The 18,495-nt window shown below is 45.4% G+C and overlaps 1 protein-coding gene across 19 annotated transcripts in view; it reads right to left on the bottom strand.

Moving 5' to 3' along the window:
* Positions 1–18,495, bottom strand: part of PPP6R3 (protein phosphatase 6 regulatory subunit 3) — a 128,951-nt gene that overhangs the window by 14,351 nt on the left and 96,105 nt on the right. For 6 of the 19 annotated variants that reach the window (XM_019755615.3, XM_019755617.3, XM_074336841.2 and 3 more), the window contains 5 exons: positions 15,107–15,193; positions 9,810–9,907; positions 8,344–8,398; positions 7,380–7,513; positions 1,507–1,628 (listed from right to left, as the gene is read on the bottom strand). In XM_019755615.3, the coding sequence (XP_019611174.1) occupies positions 1,507–1,628; positions 7,380–7,513; positions 8,344–8,398; positions 9,810–9,907; positions 15,107–15,193 (496 nt within the window). The remainder of the gene's footprint in view (positions 1–1,506; positions 1,629–7,379; positions 7,514–8,343; positions 8,399–9,809; positions 9,908–15,106; positions 15,194–18,495) is intronic. The other 13 variants (XM_019755622.3, XM_019755624.3, XM_019755623.3 and 10 more) reach the window with 5 other exon arrangements.

Here is an 18,495-nt window from a genome sequence, read left to right as displayed (position 1 = left end):
CCCCATTTCTAAGATGTTTTTTCCAACAGAATATCTCACAAGGATGTGAAGCAACACAGGCTAATGTTAATTTCTTAGTTTTGACAAATGTACAAGGTTATAGCAACACTGGGAGGAAGGATAAATGGAGCCAATCCCTCTACAATCTCTGCAACTTTCCTGTAAACCTGAAATTATTCCAAAATGAAGTTTATTAAAAAGAAAAGACTGTTGGCTATTTAACTGCAGTCCATTGGACACCACGCTGCTTCCCAGCCCACACCTGGTCCCACTTCATACTTTCCCGGCCTCCCCAGCGTTGCACAGACAACAGGGACACAGTAAGAAACGCTATTTGGTCACTGCCCCCATCTCTGTTTCTTCTTGTACGCTCATGAGCCGACTGGGGCCTGGGGGCTCCTGGACAGTCTCAGGATGGGGGCTCTTTGTAAAGTTGAGCTTATTATCAGTCAGTGCTTTAATCAATCACGTCTACTTAATAAGGCCCCCATAAAAGACCCAAACTGTAGGGGTTCGGAGCTTCTGGGACAGGGAAAAGGGGGTGCATCCATGGGAACAGAAGCTCCGTGCTCGGGACCCTTCCAGACCTGTCCTAGTCATCCTTTCCTCTGGCTGTTCATTTGGAGCCTTCAAAACATCCTTTGTAATAAATTGGTAACAGTAAGTAAAGCTCTTTTCTCAGTTCTGTGAGCTGTTTGAGCAAATAACTGAACCCAAAGAGGTCACAGGAACTCCTGATTTACGGCCGCTGGGTCGGAAGGACCAGAGGCCTGGACTTGACTGGCATCCAAAGTGGGGCTGAGCCCCTCACCTGTGGGGTCTGCACTAGCTCCAGGTAGAAGTATCTGACTGAACCGTAGGACACCCAGCTGGTGTCGGAAAACTGGTCTGTGGGAAAACCACACATCTGGTGTCAGAAGGGAAGCTCTGCTGAGGATTAAATGAGGGCCCGCACGTAGTAGGTCTGAATTAGGGTTTGCTCTGTGCTTCCTGCCCTAAAATCTGGATGAGTGTGGCAAGCCTCCATGGACACCAGGAAGACAACACTGGAATGCCTGAAAATCTAAGAAGCCGACAGTGCTTGTAACAGGCCAGCTAACGCAAGTCTTCTCAGCAAGTAGCAGGACGTAAATAAGCACTTAGCTGGGCAAGTTTTAGTTACAAGACCCATAAATCAACTCTGAAAAACCCCCTTTAGACTGGTTACGCTTTAAGGCCTTTCCTCTGGCCTGGTGCAGTCACGATGCTTCACACCAGTATTGCCTCATCTTTCCATCACCCGCGGTCTGTCCCCTTCGGCACCACCACACCCGGAGGATGGCAGTCTCCTCCGGCCACTCACACAGTGCGCTTCCCTCGCAGGTATAACCTGCGCCTTTCCCTGGCCTGGTCAAACGACCGCAGGTACTTCAGCTAACTCTTCCTTCTGGCGTCACCTCACACTGCGGACCAGTTTGCCTATTTTCCAACACAGAGCGAGCGACACGGAGGAGTGAGGCGACTCACGTTCATTCAGGTCCACCTCCATCTTATCCTCGGTGCTGGCGCTGCCGGACTCAAACAAGTCTTGTTTCGCTCCATCCTCTTCTTCAGAGTCTGTACTTTCCTCGCTGTCTGTGCTCCCCGAGCTAAGGAACAAAGGAACCGAAATATTTAATGCTGCCTGCCAGGCACCAGCTAAGCCCAGGACCTTCTAAACTTCATCCGACAACAAAGAATCGCATGCACTTCAACTGGATCACGCCTGCCGTTTCACTAAGACTTCGCGCTGCAGCAGCGCCGGGGACACGGGTGAGAAGGGGCAGTATGCCCGTGGAGGCCCCGAGCCAGCCTCAGCGGAACAGCGCAAGGAAATGGAAGACAAATGACTGGTCCACAGAAAGCGGAAGGAGCAACACAGCAGCAGCGTCCCCTCAACTGGGACAAACGCCGGGAGGTTCAGGTTTCTTAAGGAAACGACGACAGACAGCACAGATATTTTGATTCCGGGGATCAGAACACGGCTAAAGCAAAAGGCAGGAACCAGTGCAGCCGGGGCAGGCCAGCGGTCCCCAGGGACCACCCTCCCACTGCACAGCGCGCGTCCGCACGGAAACCAGCCCCGTTCTAGCAAGGCCGCCGGCTGATGGGAAGAGCTGCACTGCAGAATCTTCTAGTTCCCCTTCTCTTTCCTTAATGTTACGTCCCCGCTGTTTCTTCCTTTCAGTCACTGAGGCAGAGTGCCAGCTTTGCAGGTGGCGGCAGTGTGTGCTAGTGAAGGGAAGATGCCGGTGTGTCGTTTTTGATTAGTTTAACAGCATACTGATGAAACGAACCTGTTAGAGCTACATAAATTAATCTATTTGCAAATAATAGTATATGTTACCTAACTTCTAGGGTAGGCTGGTCCTAACAACTACTGAGCAAGTTTTAACATTTTGGCTTTAATTCACTTTCATTACAGCTTTGTATGTTACTCTTATTTAATATAACCTCTATTGTATTAATTTCTTCTGTATTTTCCTTTTGAATTTTATAAATCAGAAGTTTAAGACCACAGGTTGGAAGAACAGTCACATATTTCAAACAAATAGATGTGGCTCCAAAAGATTCGTATTTCTGTCCTTGAACTTCAATGGCCTTAAACCTGTCTCAGCTTTAACAACTGAAGTTTGGGGCAATATTTGCCGATTCTGGTGTAACGTACGTGATCCTAGTGTGTAACAGCTGCTGCGGAAGCTAATCTTACTCAGTTCTATAGCAAAATACCTTTGTGGTTCAAGATGTGAAGTATGCATGAACATGACGTTGAATTCACTTTTGTGCCATTTTTGTAAATACCTCAGAAAAGGTATTTACAACCTCAAAACAAAAACAAAAAAAACAAAGACTGCTCTGCGAGTGAGCTGCCTAATCAGAACTCTACCACTTGGGCAACCCTTAAAGGTGTAGATCACAATCTAAAAAAACGCCTTCTAATAGATGTGTAGGTGGAGCTTTTCACGTGTCTTCGCCACCTATCTATCTTCTTTTCTGAAGTTTTTTCACATCTTTAGTACATTTTAAAAACTGGGTTATTGTCTTTTTTTCTTATGATAGAGTTTTGAGAGCTCTTTATACATTCTCCTAGAAGTCCTTTATCAGATACACAATTTGCAAATGCTTTCTCCTAGTGTATGCTTTGTCCTTTTGTTCTTTTGAAAAGTAGGAAATTTTTGTTTAATTTTGATGACTTTAAAACTTACTGAAATTTTTCTTTCACGTATAGTGTTTCTGGTGTTGCATCTTAGAAATCTTTGCCTAACCCAAGGTCACAAAGACTTTCTAGTATAACTTTTAGTTTTATATTTAGGTCTAGGATCCATTTTGAGTTAATGTGTATATATGGTAAAAGGCATGGACTGAGTTCATTTTTGTTGCATACAGGCGTCCAACGGTTCCAGCACTATTTATTTGAAAGCCTATCCTTTCTCTCCTGAATTGCCTTAGCAACTCTGTCAAAAATCAATGGTCTACATACCTATTTATGGGCTCTACTCTGTCCCTCAATCTAGTCCCTGTCTTAATTATGTCTGAATTACTGTATCTTGAAATCAGGTAGTGTTGGTCCTCCAATTCTCTTCTTTTTTGTCAGATTCACCCCTACCTATGTAAGATTCCGATGCCACTATGAATAGTATTGCCTAGTGATTTCGATTCTAATTATTGCAGTATACAGAAATACAATTATATTGATCTTATATAGTGATTTCGATTCTAATTATTGCAGTATACAGAAATACAATTATATTGATCTTATATTGTGAAATCTTGCTAAACCACTTAATTGTTCTAGTCTTTTTGTAGATTCCAATACGTTTTATACATTGAGAGTCATTCTGTCTGTGAATATAGCTTTCCTTTTTCCTTTCCAATCTAGATGCCTTTTATTTCTTTTTCTTGACTTACTGCACTGGCTAGAATCTCCAGCACAAACACTGAAAAGCAGTGGTGAGAGCACATACCCTTGTCTTGATCCTGATCTTAAGGGGAAATCGCTGAGTCTTTTACCATTAAGTATGGTGCTAATGGTAGGTTTACTGTAGAAGCTTTAATCAGGTGGAAGAAATTCCCTTCTAGCTCCAGTTTGCTGAAAATCCTTAGGAATGGATGCTGCATTCAGCTAGCTGTATGATTCACTTCCGAATGTTAAACTAACTCTGGATTCTTGGAACACATCTTGCATGGTCATGATATATTATTGTTGCATTTATTTGCTAAGTTTTTAAAAGTTGTGGTATCTATGTTCATGAGAATAACTGGTCCCTTTTCTTGTAATGCAATGTAATGTCAGCTTTTGGTATCAGCTTGCACTGATGGGGCCTCATAGACATAGGTACTATGCCCTTCTTTTCAATTTTCTGGAAGCTTTGGTATAGAACTGGTATAATCTCTTCCTGAAATATTTGATACAATTCACCAGAGAAGCCATCTGGGTCTAGAGGTTTTTTGGTACATGTGGGAAGTTTTAAATTAAAAATTCAACTTCTTTAGTAGATATGGGACTATTCAGGTTACCTTTTTTGCTTGAGCTTTGGTACTTTGTATCTTTCCAAGATCATCTAAGTTTTCAGTTACTGGCATAGAGATATTCATAATAAGCCCTTATCTTCGTTTAGTCAGTATCTGTAGAATCTGTAGTGATGTCACCTCTCTTATTCTTGATATTAGTAATTTGTATCTTCTTTTTTCTTGATCATTCTGTCTATAGGTACATCAATTTTATTAATCTTCTCGAAGAACAACTTTTGATTACGATTTTCTCTATTGTTTTTGTTTTGCATTCTAGTTTCTTAAGGTGGAATCTGAGGTTGCTGATTTGAGATGTTTCTTCTTTTTAAAAGTATGCAGTTAGTGCTAAACATGATCCGTTAAGTACTATTCTAGCTGTGTCCTCCAAATTCTGGTATGCTGTGTTTTCATTTTCTTTCCATTCAAAACACTGTGTAATTTTCCCTTTGGTTTCTTAACTTGTGTTAGTTTCTACACATTTGGAGACTTTCTAGAGATATTTCTGCTATTTGTCAGAGAACATACTTTGTATGACTTGAAACCCTGGAATTTGTTGAGACTTGCTTTACAGCCAAAATATAATCTCGCTTAATAAATATTTCATGTACACGTGAAAAGAATGCATGTTCTGCTGCTGTTGGGTGGAGTGCTTCATAAATGTCCAGCAGGTCAAGCTGGTTAGTAGTACTGTTTGAGTGTTCTGTATCTTTCCTGATTTCTGCCTATTGTTGTATCAATTACTGAGAGAGGAGCGTTGAGATATCTGATTATAATTGTGGATTTGTCTGCTTCTCCCTGCAGTTGTTTTCCTCTGTGTATTTTGAAGCTATTATTAGGTACACAGACATTTAGAATTGTTAAGTCTTCTTAATGAATAGAGTTCTTTATGACCTTTTCTTTATCCCCTTCCTTTGAAATATAGACCCTGGACCTTTTCTTTTGACTCGTTTCTGTATTTATATTTAAATTATTTCACACAAGCAGAATAAACTAGATCCTTTTTTTTTTTAAATCCAACCTGAGCATCTCTGTGTTTCACTGGGGGTTTCTGGATCATTTGTTTAGTACTTATTGTTTATTACTTAAACCATTACTGATGTGGTTGCCTCGGTTTAATACTATCATCTTGCTGTTAGTTTTCTGTTTGTACCAGCTGCCTTTTATTTTTTTTGCCTTTAGATTTTTTTAAAAAAGTGACTTAATTTCCTTTCGTTAGCTTATTAACTCTGTTTTGTTATTCAGGGTTTCTAAGTATACATCTTTAACTTATCACTCTCTAGTTTCAAATGATATCACAGCCAAAAACTAGAAAGAACCCCAATGTTCATTAACAAGTCAATGAATTAACAAATTATATAATGTATCCATTTGATGGACCACTGTTCAACCATAAAAAGGAATGAACTCTTGGTACATTACACAACAGGGATGACTCTTAAAATAATTATGCTGAGTGAAAAGAGCTAGACAAAAGAATGTATAATGTGTGATTTCATTTACATAAAACTTTAAAAAAACACAAATCATTCTAACGGAACAGAGAGCAGGTGGGGGAAGGTCTTCCCAAAGGGCACGAGGCCATGTCTGTGGGTGACGGGTAAATCTATGATGCTGACGGGATACCAGTTTCATGGAGGTATACACATGTCAAAACTTATCACGCTGCGTAATTAAAATAAATGCAGTTTACTACAAGTCAATTCTACCTCAACAGAGACGTTAAATAAACAACTGCCTTCTCTTGTCACATTGTGTTCCCTCTGGGTGTCACCTGTCATCTCCTCCAGGACACTCTTCACTGCCACACTTAATGCTCTGTTAGGACCAACTGCACTGCAGTTTTAGTGTGTGAGGACGGTCTGCCTCCAGAGGATAAATGCTACCAGGCAACGGTTATTGAGTAAATTCACAACACAACGGCCAAGATTTCCTAGCAAAGGGTGACAGACAAGTTTGACTGGCGCTTGATCTTAAAAAAGAAAAAATCCCCATGAAGACACCTGACTCTTGCTGTTTGTTCCTGGAGCTGCGGCAGCTACAATGTGGTCACAAGGTGAGTAACCAACATGTGGAAGGTGACAGAGTGGAAACCAAAGAAAGAAGCGAAGTTTAGTGACCGTAACAGCTCTGGACTGTGAGACAGAAACATCTCTGCCGGGTAAGCCGCTGAGGGGCTGGCTGGGAGATGGGACAGAGGAGGTTTTATTATACTTTTCACTGTACCCTTTTCTCTTCAGATTGTATGCCATGTTAAAACATTACTTATTAAAATTAAAGGAAATAAAAATGAAAGTTCAGCTGTTGTTCTACTAACTATGAGGAGTCTAATGATACTCAGGTAACAAGAACTCCCTGTGTACAGAAGCAAATCTGGGTTCTTGTGACAGAGAGACTTAAAGAAAATTAGGAAAAAATAAAAACTGGATTGATTCTGAGGCGTGTCAACCGACATGACTATCTCCGCAAGTTAGATTAGCTTTTAGAGAGAACTTTTCCCTCCTTGGGGAAACTTTCAGTCTTGTGTAACAACCAAAACATAACCCGGCTGCCGCTGTTGTTAACGGGAAGGGAACAATTAATCAGAGCCTGTGCGACTACATTCCTCAGCATCGTCCCCACGCAGAAGAGGCTGTCACAGTGCTCTGTGAACGACAGCTAAACCCCGCCAGCATTTTCAAGCAGGTCACCCTGTCCACACCTGTCTCCCAGCAGCTGGGAGCACCGGCACCCACCACACCAATCAACCAGGGCATTTCTATCAGGACAAAAGCTTTGGGCTCCAGGACACAGTGCACTTCTCCTAGTAAGCATCTGCTTTGTGCCTTAACAAGACATCTTTCATCTTTCACCTGGACCGTCTCTGGGATTCTGGTGTAAACGCAATGTGCTTTTCCTCCCAGATGTCTTCCTCGTCAGACCCGCCGCCATCGTCAAACTGCTGTATTCTTTCCTTACAACACGCTTCAAACAAGGCAATATTTCCCTAAATAGAAACGAGAGAGGGAGGGAAAGAACAGAACAGATTTACAAATCAATTTATTTTCTCCAAAAGTTACCAATGTACATTGCATTCTTCCCCTTCCTTTAAAAACAGTGCCTATCCCCTATACTAAGGTAAAATGTAAGCACCTAATGTCAGCTTCTGTGTGAGCGACAGCCAGAATCCCCCTTCGGTAAGAGGGATCCAGAACTAGCCTGAGAAGCCGGGACTGTCCCCAGGGACCCACTTCTGCCTGGGAGCCTCGCTGCCCCGCCCACCTGTCAGGCGGCCTCAGCTCTGCCCCAACAGGAAAGGCAGCCTGCGTCTCCAGCGCTGGGATCAGCCCAGCTAAGCCGTGACGAGCACCAAATGTCCGGCTGCAGTCCGCCCTGATCACGTCAGCACACAGACCAGTGTCTGTCATGCCAATCAGCACAGAGATCAAGGTGGTGCCCATTCAGGTGACACAGTCCAGCGCCATCTGATGTGGCGGACTGGCCCGCTGCTTCACAACTGCCTGGGGAGGAGAGGCTGTCCTGACCCCGCCCAAGTTTCTATCCTGTTGCCACACAGCAGACCGGAAAGGCGGCACGCTAGAGTCCAGCTGCACTCCTTGAAGCTCAGTAACTACACTGCAATCATGAGTGACCCTGGTTTTATCAGCCCTGTCGCATCTTAAACAGGGGCCAGACAGGTCACGTGAGAGGGTGAAGAATCAGCGCTCTTAACACGCCGTGTCCCAGTGACAGCCTCTCGCACAGCCTGACAGACCAGCTCCTACTCGCCCATCCCTCAGATGCCTGGTGGCTACGACAGCGAACATTAATACTTACACTTTCATTTGTATTGAGAGTAAAGTTGATGTCTGATACCCGATCGAAAGAAACACTGTAAACAAAATATAAGTGTAGGAACAGTTAATTATCTATAGACTCAAAGACAGTATTTGTGAAATTTTCCAAATTTAAAGTATTCCCACTATCACTAAAATCTCTGTAAGTTACAAACAAACACCTTGCTTACATTAAATGATACCTCCTCCCTTAGTATTAAGGAATTTGTATGAAATGGGAAGGCTAGAAGGGAAGCCTTCTGAGACACAATAAACACCCTCACAGCTGTCCTGTGAAGGCTTTTCACATCCACGGAAACAACCATGCTCCATAACCAGGAAAAGGTTGTTGGAAGCTGTCGAACACTGAGCTTTCTGCAGGTACAGCCAGCACACTCATACATAAAACACACAGACAGGCCGGAAATCGTGCGCTGTTATGAAACATCAACGGGGAGAAAGGAGGGAGTAAAAGGATTCACAAGCTATTCAACATAATTCTGAGTGGGGCTGGCTTAACGTCCTTAAAGGAGCTGTTCTAAACAGCCACATTCCAAGGACCCAGTGCAAGCTGTAAAGAGACTGTGGACTCCTAACATTCAGTGTGAGTTCAAGGCGAGCACGGATGCCCCGTGGCGAGCCTGTGGGTTCGGAGCCGAGCACCCCTGGGGTACAGGCACACCACCACGTGGACAGTCCCTGCTCTCTGTGGATTTCAGTTTTGCGGACAGCCTCCAACTCCCGCTGGGACAGTGCAGCCTGCGGCTCAGTGTGCCGACAGCACGTTGCGTGGCACTTGTGAGGGCCCACAGCCTCCACTGGCTGTGGCTCAACAAACTACTGGAGGAACAGTAACAGACACTGGGGGCTCACAGGGGTCACCCGTGAGAGCAGCCATCAACACTCTAAACCCCATTTGCATACACCCTTTATTTATAAACACCTCTCACCTGCAGGTCAGGTGCCAGGCCGGCTGCTTTCATTTCTGTGGATCACCGCACATCTGCTACACCTCGTTCTCTACAGCACTAACAATCCCCATTTCTGTGCGCCTCTGACCCTGACTGCACAGTGCTCTGCCTGCCTGGCTCTTGCAAAAACCTACCTCTGCCTTATAGTGAGTCACCTCGACAAGAGAACACGCAGGCTGGGGCTGCTCGCCCCGCACTGTAATATTAACACCTCCCCCTGTGCTTGCTCAAACCAGTTCTCTCTCCAGGAGGAGCTACTTTACATAATGCTACTGGCAACTAACGAGGAGTTCCTAAATCTAGTAAAAACACACCTCTGTGAAAGAGGCAAAGCCCCAAAGCAATCCCTCCTAGTGGGAGACCTTCTAATTCCTACTTGTCCCCAGGGCTGGACGCGTTGGAAGGAAAGGAACACCTGAGCCCAGGACAGTCACAAAATGTCTCACAACCAGCAGGAGTGCACGAGACAATTAAGGAAACAGGAAAATATACTCACTTGCCAATGTCATCTTGATCTGCAAACTTCTCATCGTTGAAGCCAAACTGGTCAATAAAATTGGACGTCATTTGTTGCATCTGATAATCAGAAAAGGCCTGGCAACCCCAGGACCAGTGACAGTGACATAATGATTCTAATGACATTCTACATACTATTTGCCCATTTGTGTTCCAGAAATCATCTTATTTATTGAGCCATAGGACTTAAAAAGTTGGTGTGTTTTCTAAAAAACAGATCAAATAATTTCAGACACAAAATTTACCCCAAAAAGGAACTGTTTGGAATTTGGTGCACAAGTCATTCTAAGGCACATGTCATTGTAAGAAGTGTTAAGTGACCACTCTGTCCTCTTGCAAATTATCTTTAGAGCGGGGTCTGGGTTGTCTAATTCAAAGAGGTGACCAAGTGACATGTGACAGTCTGAAATTATAAGGTTTATCAGTTACCTCTGGACACAACCAACCTTATCCTTAAGATCCAACAAGTACTGACCCCACCCAGCCCCGCCCCACCTTTGCACCTCCCCGCCCCCAATCACTGCAGCAACTTAGTGGCAGAGGAAGAAAGACAATCAATCACCATCACCATCTTACAAACACACGTTCAGGGACACTTCACTTTCTTAGAAAAAGCTTTAAGTCTTAAAGAGACTGGGAAGAGTATAAAAGTAACCTCTGTCCTACCTACCTGAGAAAGGACAGCCCGTTTTAACACTGCCCTGAAATCACTCTGAAAAGCCTACACCAGTTTCCTACACCGTTTCTAGAGCACCGAGCTACCTGGGTTTTCTTAGGGGAGAAATGGGGGACTCTGCAGAAATGCTGGAATTCGAATCTAAGAGAACAAGCAGGCCCAGGAGGTGAATCGGGGATGTGTCCTACGTTCTCTATCAGGAGTGAGGAAGGGAAGACGATAAGGAAGGGCGACTCCTTGGTGTACCCCAAATAGTAAACCCGGAGACAGATACCAATGTGTGTGCTGCCCGTGGACAGAGCTGTGGACAGATGACACCACTCTCTCCTGCAGGTGAGCCCCATCCAGGGGACATGAGCAGCGGCCAGTGGCTGAACTAAAGACATGGCTCCTGAGGCCACTTGCTGGGAGGGAGGGAGGCAGCTGTCGCTGAGTTAAGCCGATCTGTCCTTGGTTCCCCCCGAGCGGAGCCCACGGACCCACCCACAGATGTACACTGCAGACGTGCCTGCCCTTCCTTCCTGATTGCTCATTCTGGTGGCAGGGAATATGGCATAGATAATCCAAGTTGTGGATAATTAAAAATCACTTATATTTGGCTTTGGAAGGCATCTTTTCCTTAGGTCTGAGACACGCTGTATCTGGTGTACAGAGAACTACAACCCCCCTTTTCTCTGAGTATACCCACCGCCGCCTCTGTTCACGCTCACACTTCCTTGCCGTCCCCTTTCCTGCCCAGAGATGAGACTGTACGAGCACGTGGGGCACAGGGCCAGCCTCGCAGGCGTGCCGTCAGGAAGAGCGAGGCTGAGCGTGGGGATCTGGCTGACAGAAGGGGAGGCACAAGCTCCAGGAGGCTGGGCCCAGTTTTGGATGCATGAATAGAAAATATGCGATGGAGCATTTATAGTCATTAAGTCAAAAAAAAAGAAGCCGACTCCCCCGAATCACAGCTTTATCTTTGATAAGGTAACAGGAGCGCCTGATAACTTTGAAGATGCAGTGAAGGTGAGGAAGCCATCCTGAGCGAGCAGCGTAAGCCAGGCTCTGACTTTATTTGGGATGGACATTTGGTCACACGGGGGGAAGGTCCCTCTCAATTGTTTGCTTTGAGTCTTTCTTTTCCCTTTAATTTTGTACTTCTAGAGATCATACTGTAAATGTTTTGGGTGCAAAAGGGAAGATGTTACCAAAGTGTTCCTTCAATGCTTATAAACAGAATGCAACCACTAAGTGTTTTTAAATGTGCACGTGAATACACACAGATACGTACACACAGCTGTCCCTCGGCATCCGGGGGGCTGGTCCCAGGACCCCCTCGGGGACCAAAACCCAAGGAGGCTCGAGCCCCTTATGTAAGGCTGTGTGCAGTGTTGGCATAAAAAGTGCCCACACCCTCCCGTACTCGCACACTTCCAATCATCCCGAGGCCACTCATAATACCCACTATAACGCACAGGCTGTGGAAACATCTGTTACACTGGACTGCTTAGGGGACAATGACAAGAAAAAGTCTATACATGTTCGGAACAGACCCACTGTGGGCCTAGCTACATCGTGTACGTCAGCAGCTTTGTCTAGTTTTTTCCTGAATATTTTTATCAGCAGTGGCGGAACCCACCAATGCGGGACCCATGGATAGAGGGCCAACTGTATACACATACACATTCGCATTTGTCTGTCTGTGCAGATACGTCACAACTGACAGACAGTTAACCTCCGTGCCACAGCACCAAGGAAAAGGAAAACCAAGGAACCGTGGCCCTCTTAGTGCCAAGTCTATCATACCTCCTAGGATACAACCAGCAAAGAACTGCAGGTTTCAAACCTGATTATTACTAAGAAAGCTGTCAAGGCTACTACCCCCACAGAAGTAAAGGCTGTTACTGCATTCTATGTAAAGCTACACAAGTGCTTTCCACCCTGAGAAATCCAAATCTGGAGAGCCCCATACGGCTGTGTAATTACTGAAATATTTTAATCAGTTAAAATTAAAAAACAAAAACAAAACCCCCACACTTCCTGGAACTGGCTTCTGGCCAAAGCCGGGGACTGTCCAAGTCACCGAGAAGCGATCCCGCTGCTTCATTAAGCAAATCTCTCTGGGGGTGTCAGCTGGGCCACAGACTCTCCCAGTTCACCTTGTCCATCTGACCACGTGCCTATGGACAAGCCTGTCTGGAATGAGGCCTGGGGGAGCCAGTCGGATGGGTACTCTAGAGCCAATGTGTGGGACGCAGCGCGAATTCTGCAGACGTGCCTCAGCCTCCACACCTCTGTCAGGCAGAGTTACGAGAGGCAAGAGGCAAACACTGGAGGGGAGGAAGCAGAAGGGCAGCAGGCCCAACGAGACAGGCAGGGACAGAAACCCTGGGAGGCACTCGGGGCCGAATGTGGCCCCGCAGTGAGTGACACGGGCAGGAAACCTTGTTACGTAACTTGCCCTAAGCTCTCTACACTTGGGACTTGACCCACACGACACCTAACTTCAAATATGAACGAGAACTTGAAGTTCTCGTTCACATACAAAGAGCTCTGGACTAAACTAACCTAGACTTGTATGCTCAAATGAAAAAGGAAAAATGCTCTGGAGTCTGTTTCTTATTTTCAGAACGATCCATGATTGGTTTTAAACCTGCAAAGAGAAGTTTGCTGGGAGCCTGTCAATCAGCAAAGCACAGTCCTTTTCGTCCGTTTTGGAGAGTTACACAAAGTGGAGGGAACCCACAGGCACGAGCCCGGGGAGAGCTGTTACTAAGGCAGTTCTGTGACCAGGTGGCTTCATCGGCACATCGGCAGTCAGTCAAACCAAAAAAATGCCAGAAGTCTCCCAGAACAGCTATGACCCAGGAACCGGATTTAATGAGCAGTAAGGGGGTCCCCTTTCCACGTACCTAAGTGTACCCACCCCTTGATTAGCTCAGTAGCCTAAAGTTCCAAGTTTGTTGGTTTATTTACAAATAGATGTTTAGGGCACTCTCCTTCTTAAAGCTATTTCCACAGGTACAAAATCACCTTGATGATTTCCGCTTTCCCCATCACGCTCCACTGTAGGGTGGAGCAACGGATGGCACTGGGGTGCACCCCAGGTTAGGCGGACCATTTCCGTACTCTCTGGGCGCTCCCGACACACAGCTGTCGTCAGCGCTTCCTGGGGCGGCACCAGGGATGGCCGGGCCGAGAAAGGCCTGCCTGGAGGCACGCGGGCTCCCAACGAGCCCGGAGGGCAGGGCTGCTCAACAGCAGCCCAGACGGGAGGGTGGCAGTGAGGGGCTGCTGCAGGCTATAGGAAAGCCCAGCGGCTCACCAGCACCCCCCCATGGCTGCTCCCTGTGCTCCCTGCCCCTAACCTGGGGGGACAGGGGGGCCGGCTTCAAGGGCAGCAGTGTCAAGCATCAGCCTAGCGCTGCAACGCTACTTCAGACTATACTGAAGATGGAAACGTTCAATGCCTGGTATCAAACCAGCTGCTCAGCTCGGCCTATGCCAGAGCAGGCCAGTCCATGGGATGCAAGAGACAGGGCCGCGTGATCATCAGACATTTCATCCTGGCCCTGGTCAAGGATGAGGCTTCAAGATGGAGAAAAAGGAAGCCAAGCAACACACAGTGCCGGGCGGGAAGGCCACTGCCGTGCCAGGACCTGGTCCTGACTGAGGACACCTTCTCCGTACCAAGTGTTGATACCATGTTTCCCTGAAAGTTAAGCCCGGGTCTTATATTAATTTTTGCTCCAAAAGATGCATTAAGGCGTATTTTCAGGTGATGTCTTATTTTTTCATGTACAACAATCTATATTTATTCAAATACAGTCATGTCATCTTCTTCTGGAACACTGTCATAACGTACTAAATGCGTCCGTCTGGTTGACGATCTTAACTGGGGCTTATTTTTCGGGGTAGGTCTTATTTTGGGGAAAAAACGGTAACTCTGGAAAGGGCTTCTATTTTTAGCTCCCAAACTTGATACCCAGTTGAGACAGTGAAATCATGTCGCCCCTCAGGAACCACCAAAGGGTGATAAAGCAGTACATTTATTTTTATATCCTGTTTTTCTCCCCCACAAAGATAACAAGCAGCTGGGGAACGGAGAGAAATCTGGTGGCGGGAGGGGAGGATGGCAATGAGCTGCTTCCACTAAAACTTAATTTAGTAGACCTTAAAGAAATTAGAAACATGTAAGCCATTTGCTTCAGGGACATTTAGGCAAGTTACGCTTACTGACATTAAAAAGGTCTCACTCCAATTATTCTTACCCATAGATCTCGACTACTGGAGTCTTTAGGCAACAACTCAACTACGGTAAAGGTCTGCACAACGAGCATGTCTGAGGCGCTTCGTGAACTGTTCGTTCAGTTCATTCAAAGCTCCTGAGAATTGACCCAACTCACCATTGTTTATCAGGCGTGAAACATTTCCTAGAAATATAATCAACACAAACCCTCCTGTCACATACCCAACAGTTCCTGTTTGCATGCTTTTCCTAACGGATAAGTAACCCCAATCACATCCTAACATAATCTGACTCCGAAACTGATTCATAAATGGCAACTGGACTAAGCAATGAAAATAAAAACAAAAGCAAAGCTTTAGGCATGACTCACTTGCTGCAAAGAAGAATCCTGTGAGAAACCCGTTTCTTTAAAGTCAATTTCATCATCACTGGATGAATGAATATGGCAGGTTGTAACCTATATGCATAAAAATGTAAAAGACTATTTAACATAAAATGTTTTGGACATTTGTTTGCATCAGCATTTTTATGGAAAAATAACATTTACTTTTTCTCTCAATGTGTAACAACAAGAACAAAACTAAGAAACAGTGAGTTGTAAAATCAACCCAATACTCTGGGGTGCACGTCCCCTAACCAGATGGCTTGGCGCCCTGCCCTCTGCTGCCCACGTGTGGTCATTTCACTCATTACCAACATCACCAGAAAACAGGCCAGAGGACTTAACTCCATTCAAGTGATTTTGGTAACTATCTCCAATTAAATGTTTACAAAGGGAAGGCGGAAGGAATGGCTCAGGTGAAATATAAAAATAATTTATATGTGCCAACCTGGAAGGCTAAAACTGCAATTCCCAGGATTACTAATGAGCCACGAGAAAGGTGAGATTTAAATATAACCATTTCACTTGAAATTCTTGCATTTCTTGCCCACTCTAAGAAAAGCACTGTTCATATGACTTGAGTCAAGTCTCCAGCTTATAAAAAGACCCCAAATCTTCTTCCCCTTAAAATGTACCCCTGCCCTCAGAACTTCACAACTGACATTAATTAAGCAAAAACACAAACATGAACTATTCACCACTTCATGGTAAGTGAATTTTATTAATTCAGAAATGTCACACATTAGAGGAAATGTATTAAAAATTAGAAACGATACACAAATGACTAAGTATATAGCACTAATAGCAGAAACTGCTATATAGCAAGTACTAAATATGAACCGTCTATACATTGTAGAAACCGGCATGAAACTTCTGAAGGTCACTTACACTGCATTTTCTGGGTTCTTCTTCCTGTATTTTTAGCAGAAGTGTTGTGGGCAGAGACCACTGTCATGGGGGAGGGGGGGCATTACCCCCACCCCTTGAAGCCATGCTGAATGGGCTGGAGCCAGAGAAACCGGCTGCTCTGCTGTGTGAGGTTCCAACACTGGTTCAAGCCCAAAGCAGAATTAAATAGGTCTGTGTCTGTGTGTGATGCAGCTTGTGAAAATCTGAGTAAATCACGTTCTGAAGAAAATTAATCTTTCTCTCTGTCTGACCGCCTGTGTAAAGACACTGAGCCCACGTGAGGGACCCAGTGCTTCAATGCCTTCCCTCCGGTCCAGAGACGCACTCGCACTCTATGCAGAAGCTGGCCTGATGAAATCAGATGCACAATCTGCGATCGTGGAGGGAACCCTGCTTGCTAGCGTCAGTCAGTCGGAGCTTTAGGGGAGGAGCTTCAGAGAAGAGGGGGGAGGGGCCGCTGCAGGAACGTGGAGGCCACGGGGTACTGCTGGGTCATGGAGCTGCCATCTCACGGGGCCACTGCTATGAAGAGTGGGCCAAGTGGTTGTACAGCAGGGGGTTTAGAGGAGCTTTGGGCTACTTGGCTGGCAGGCTAGTTAGTGCATGAGTCATATGAAGCCAGTGTGTATTTTAGGGGTGCAACCCCATGGTGGGGCGCAGAATTAGACAATTCAAAGAGCAAGCTAGGTGAACTAAACAAGAGAACAGAAAGAGTTGGCTACTCCTGGCATGTTTACTTTTTGCTCCAAAATAAGATTTCATCAGCTCATTAAAGATGAGAAACAAAGTAGCTTTTGTTGAGCAACTATGTGTCAGATACTGTGACCACTTTACATATTCGCCTTAACCTGTATCTTCAAAGCAATTCTGGGAAGTATTTAATATAATTTTTTCCTCCAAAAAAACCCCTGCTGTTTTAGGAAGTTATTGTTAATAACAACACAACGTATGCACACATTCGCAACTTGTTACTGAAAGGTGTGCCGATTCTGATTTAACACGATGAGCAAAAAAGACCACTGCATTTACCCTGGGGGAAACTTGCTAATCGGAATCCCACTAGTTCATCACACAGAAGTACTCACCACGGAGTGCCTGAGCTAAACTTCTCAGCTCCCCTTTTACTGAGAAACCTCCAGCTCAGTAAATACCACTTCCATTCTTCTTCTTCCTCGGCTAAAACCCTCGTCATGCTGTTTCTTCTGTCCCCGTGCATCTGTCACGCTACTGTAGAAATGGAACCTAGACTCCCACTTCCTATCAGGTGCACACCATCTCCCTGGTGCAGGCCATTAGCGCATTGGGATTAATGCTCCATCAGGCAGCGAGTCCCCTGCTGCAACCGTGGTCCCACCGTAGTCTGTTCTCCACCAGCAGCCGCAAGGATTTCTTCCAATGGACATCACATTAGGTCACTTTTCAGTTCCAAACCTAGTGGTTTGTCATCTCCCTAAGGACACAACCCAAGGGCTTGCCGTGGACTAAAGCTGTGAGATCTGGCCTGTAGAGCCTCAGACCTCACGTCCTGTTCTCTCCATAGCTCGCTCTGGGATGACGTGTCAGCCTCTGCACATACGGGGAACGAACTAACCTCGGGCCTCTGTGCTCACTACCCGCCCTTGCCATCAAGCCTCTACACAAATGTTACCTGCTCAGCGAGGTTTTCCCAGGCCATCTAATTTTGAATTGCACAGCTGCCCCAAACGCTCCCTGACTCCCTCCCCTGGAGTTTCTCCATCTGCATCGAGGCAGGGTTTTGCCAGTCTTGTTTAGTACAACGTCCCCAGTACTAAACACATAACAGCCACTCAAATATTTATTGAATTAATGAATACTAATAAATACCTTAAAAAAGTAACAAGTGTAAGAACACTCTTGCCAAGATAGATGTATTCTAAGTACATTCTTGATGCTACAGTGAAAAAATGCTTTTGAGGTGTCACCATCTTTCACAAAATTTGTATTAACTGCTGTTACAGGAAAAAAACCAAACAAGTGTTTCCCTCATTTTTGCCGGTCATGTTGCTAAGGAAAGCCACAAGCATGCCTCAAAACTCTGAGTGAAACGTGGCAGCTCTGGCCTCAGCCCGCATTGGTGTGGCCCTGCTCTGGCTCTGGCCCCCGGCACCTCCCCGACCCGGGCTGATTAGAAACACTGACTCTCAGAGGTCCCACCACAACCTGCTGGCAATTCCTATTTGCACATCTGTACACAACCTCCATAAACTGTCTCATCAGTGATGGAAAAGAAGCACAAATGCTTTTAAAACACATTCTCCCCTTGGAGAGGGAGGCAGAGAATAAAACGAACTTAACTTTCCAAAGTCAGCGCAAAAACATTTCCTACATTATCTATGCTATCTAAATCCTTACCAATTTTTAGATGGGGGGCTTAGTCAAAACACAGTGGTCTCTGCATGTAATTAAAACACCAAATTTCATTCATAATAAACTCCTAACACAAAAGC

This window comes from Rhinolophus sinicus, chromosome 14 (assembly GCF_057876585.1).
Source record: "Rhinolophus sinicus isolate RSI-liver-muscle chromosome 14, RSI-T2T, whole genome shotgun sequence".
Lineage (NCBI taxonomy): Eukaryota > Metazoa > Chordata > Mammalia > Chiroptera > Rhinolophidae > Rhinolophus > Rhinolophus sinicus.
This window is presented reverse-complemented; position numbering and strand designations above follow the sequence as displayed.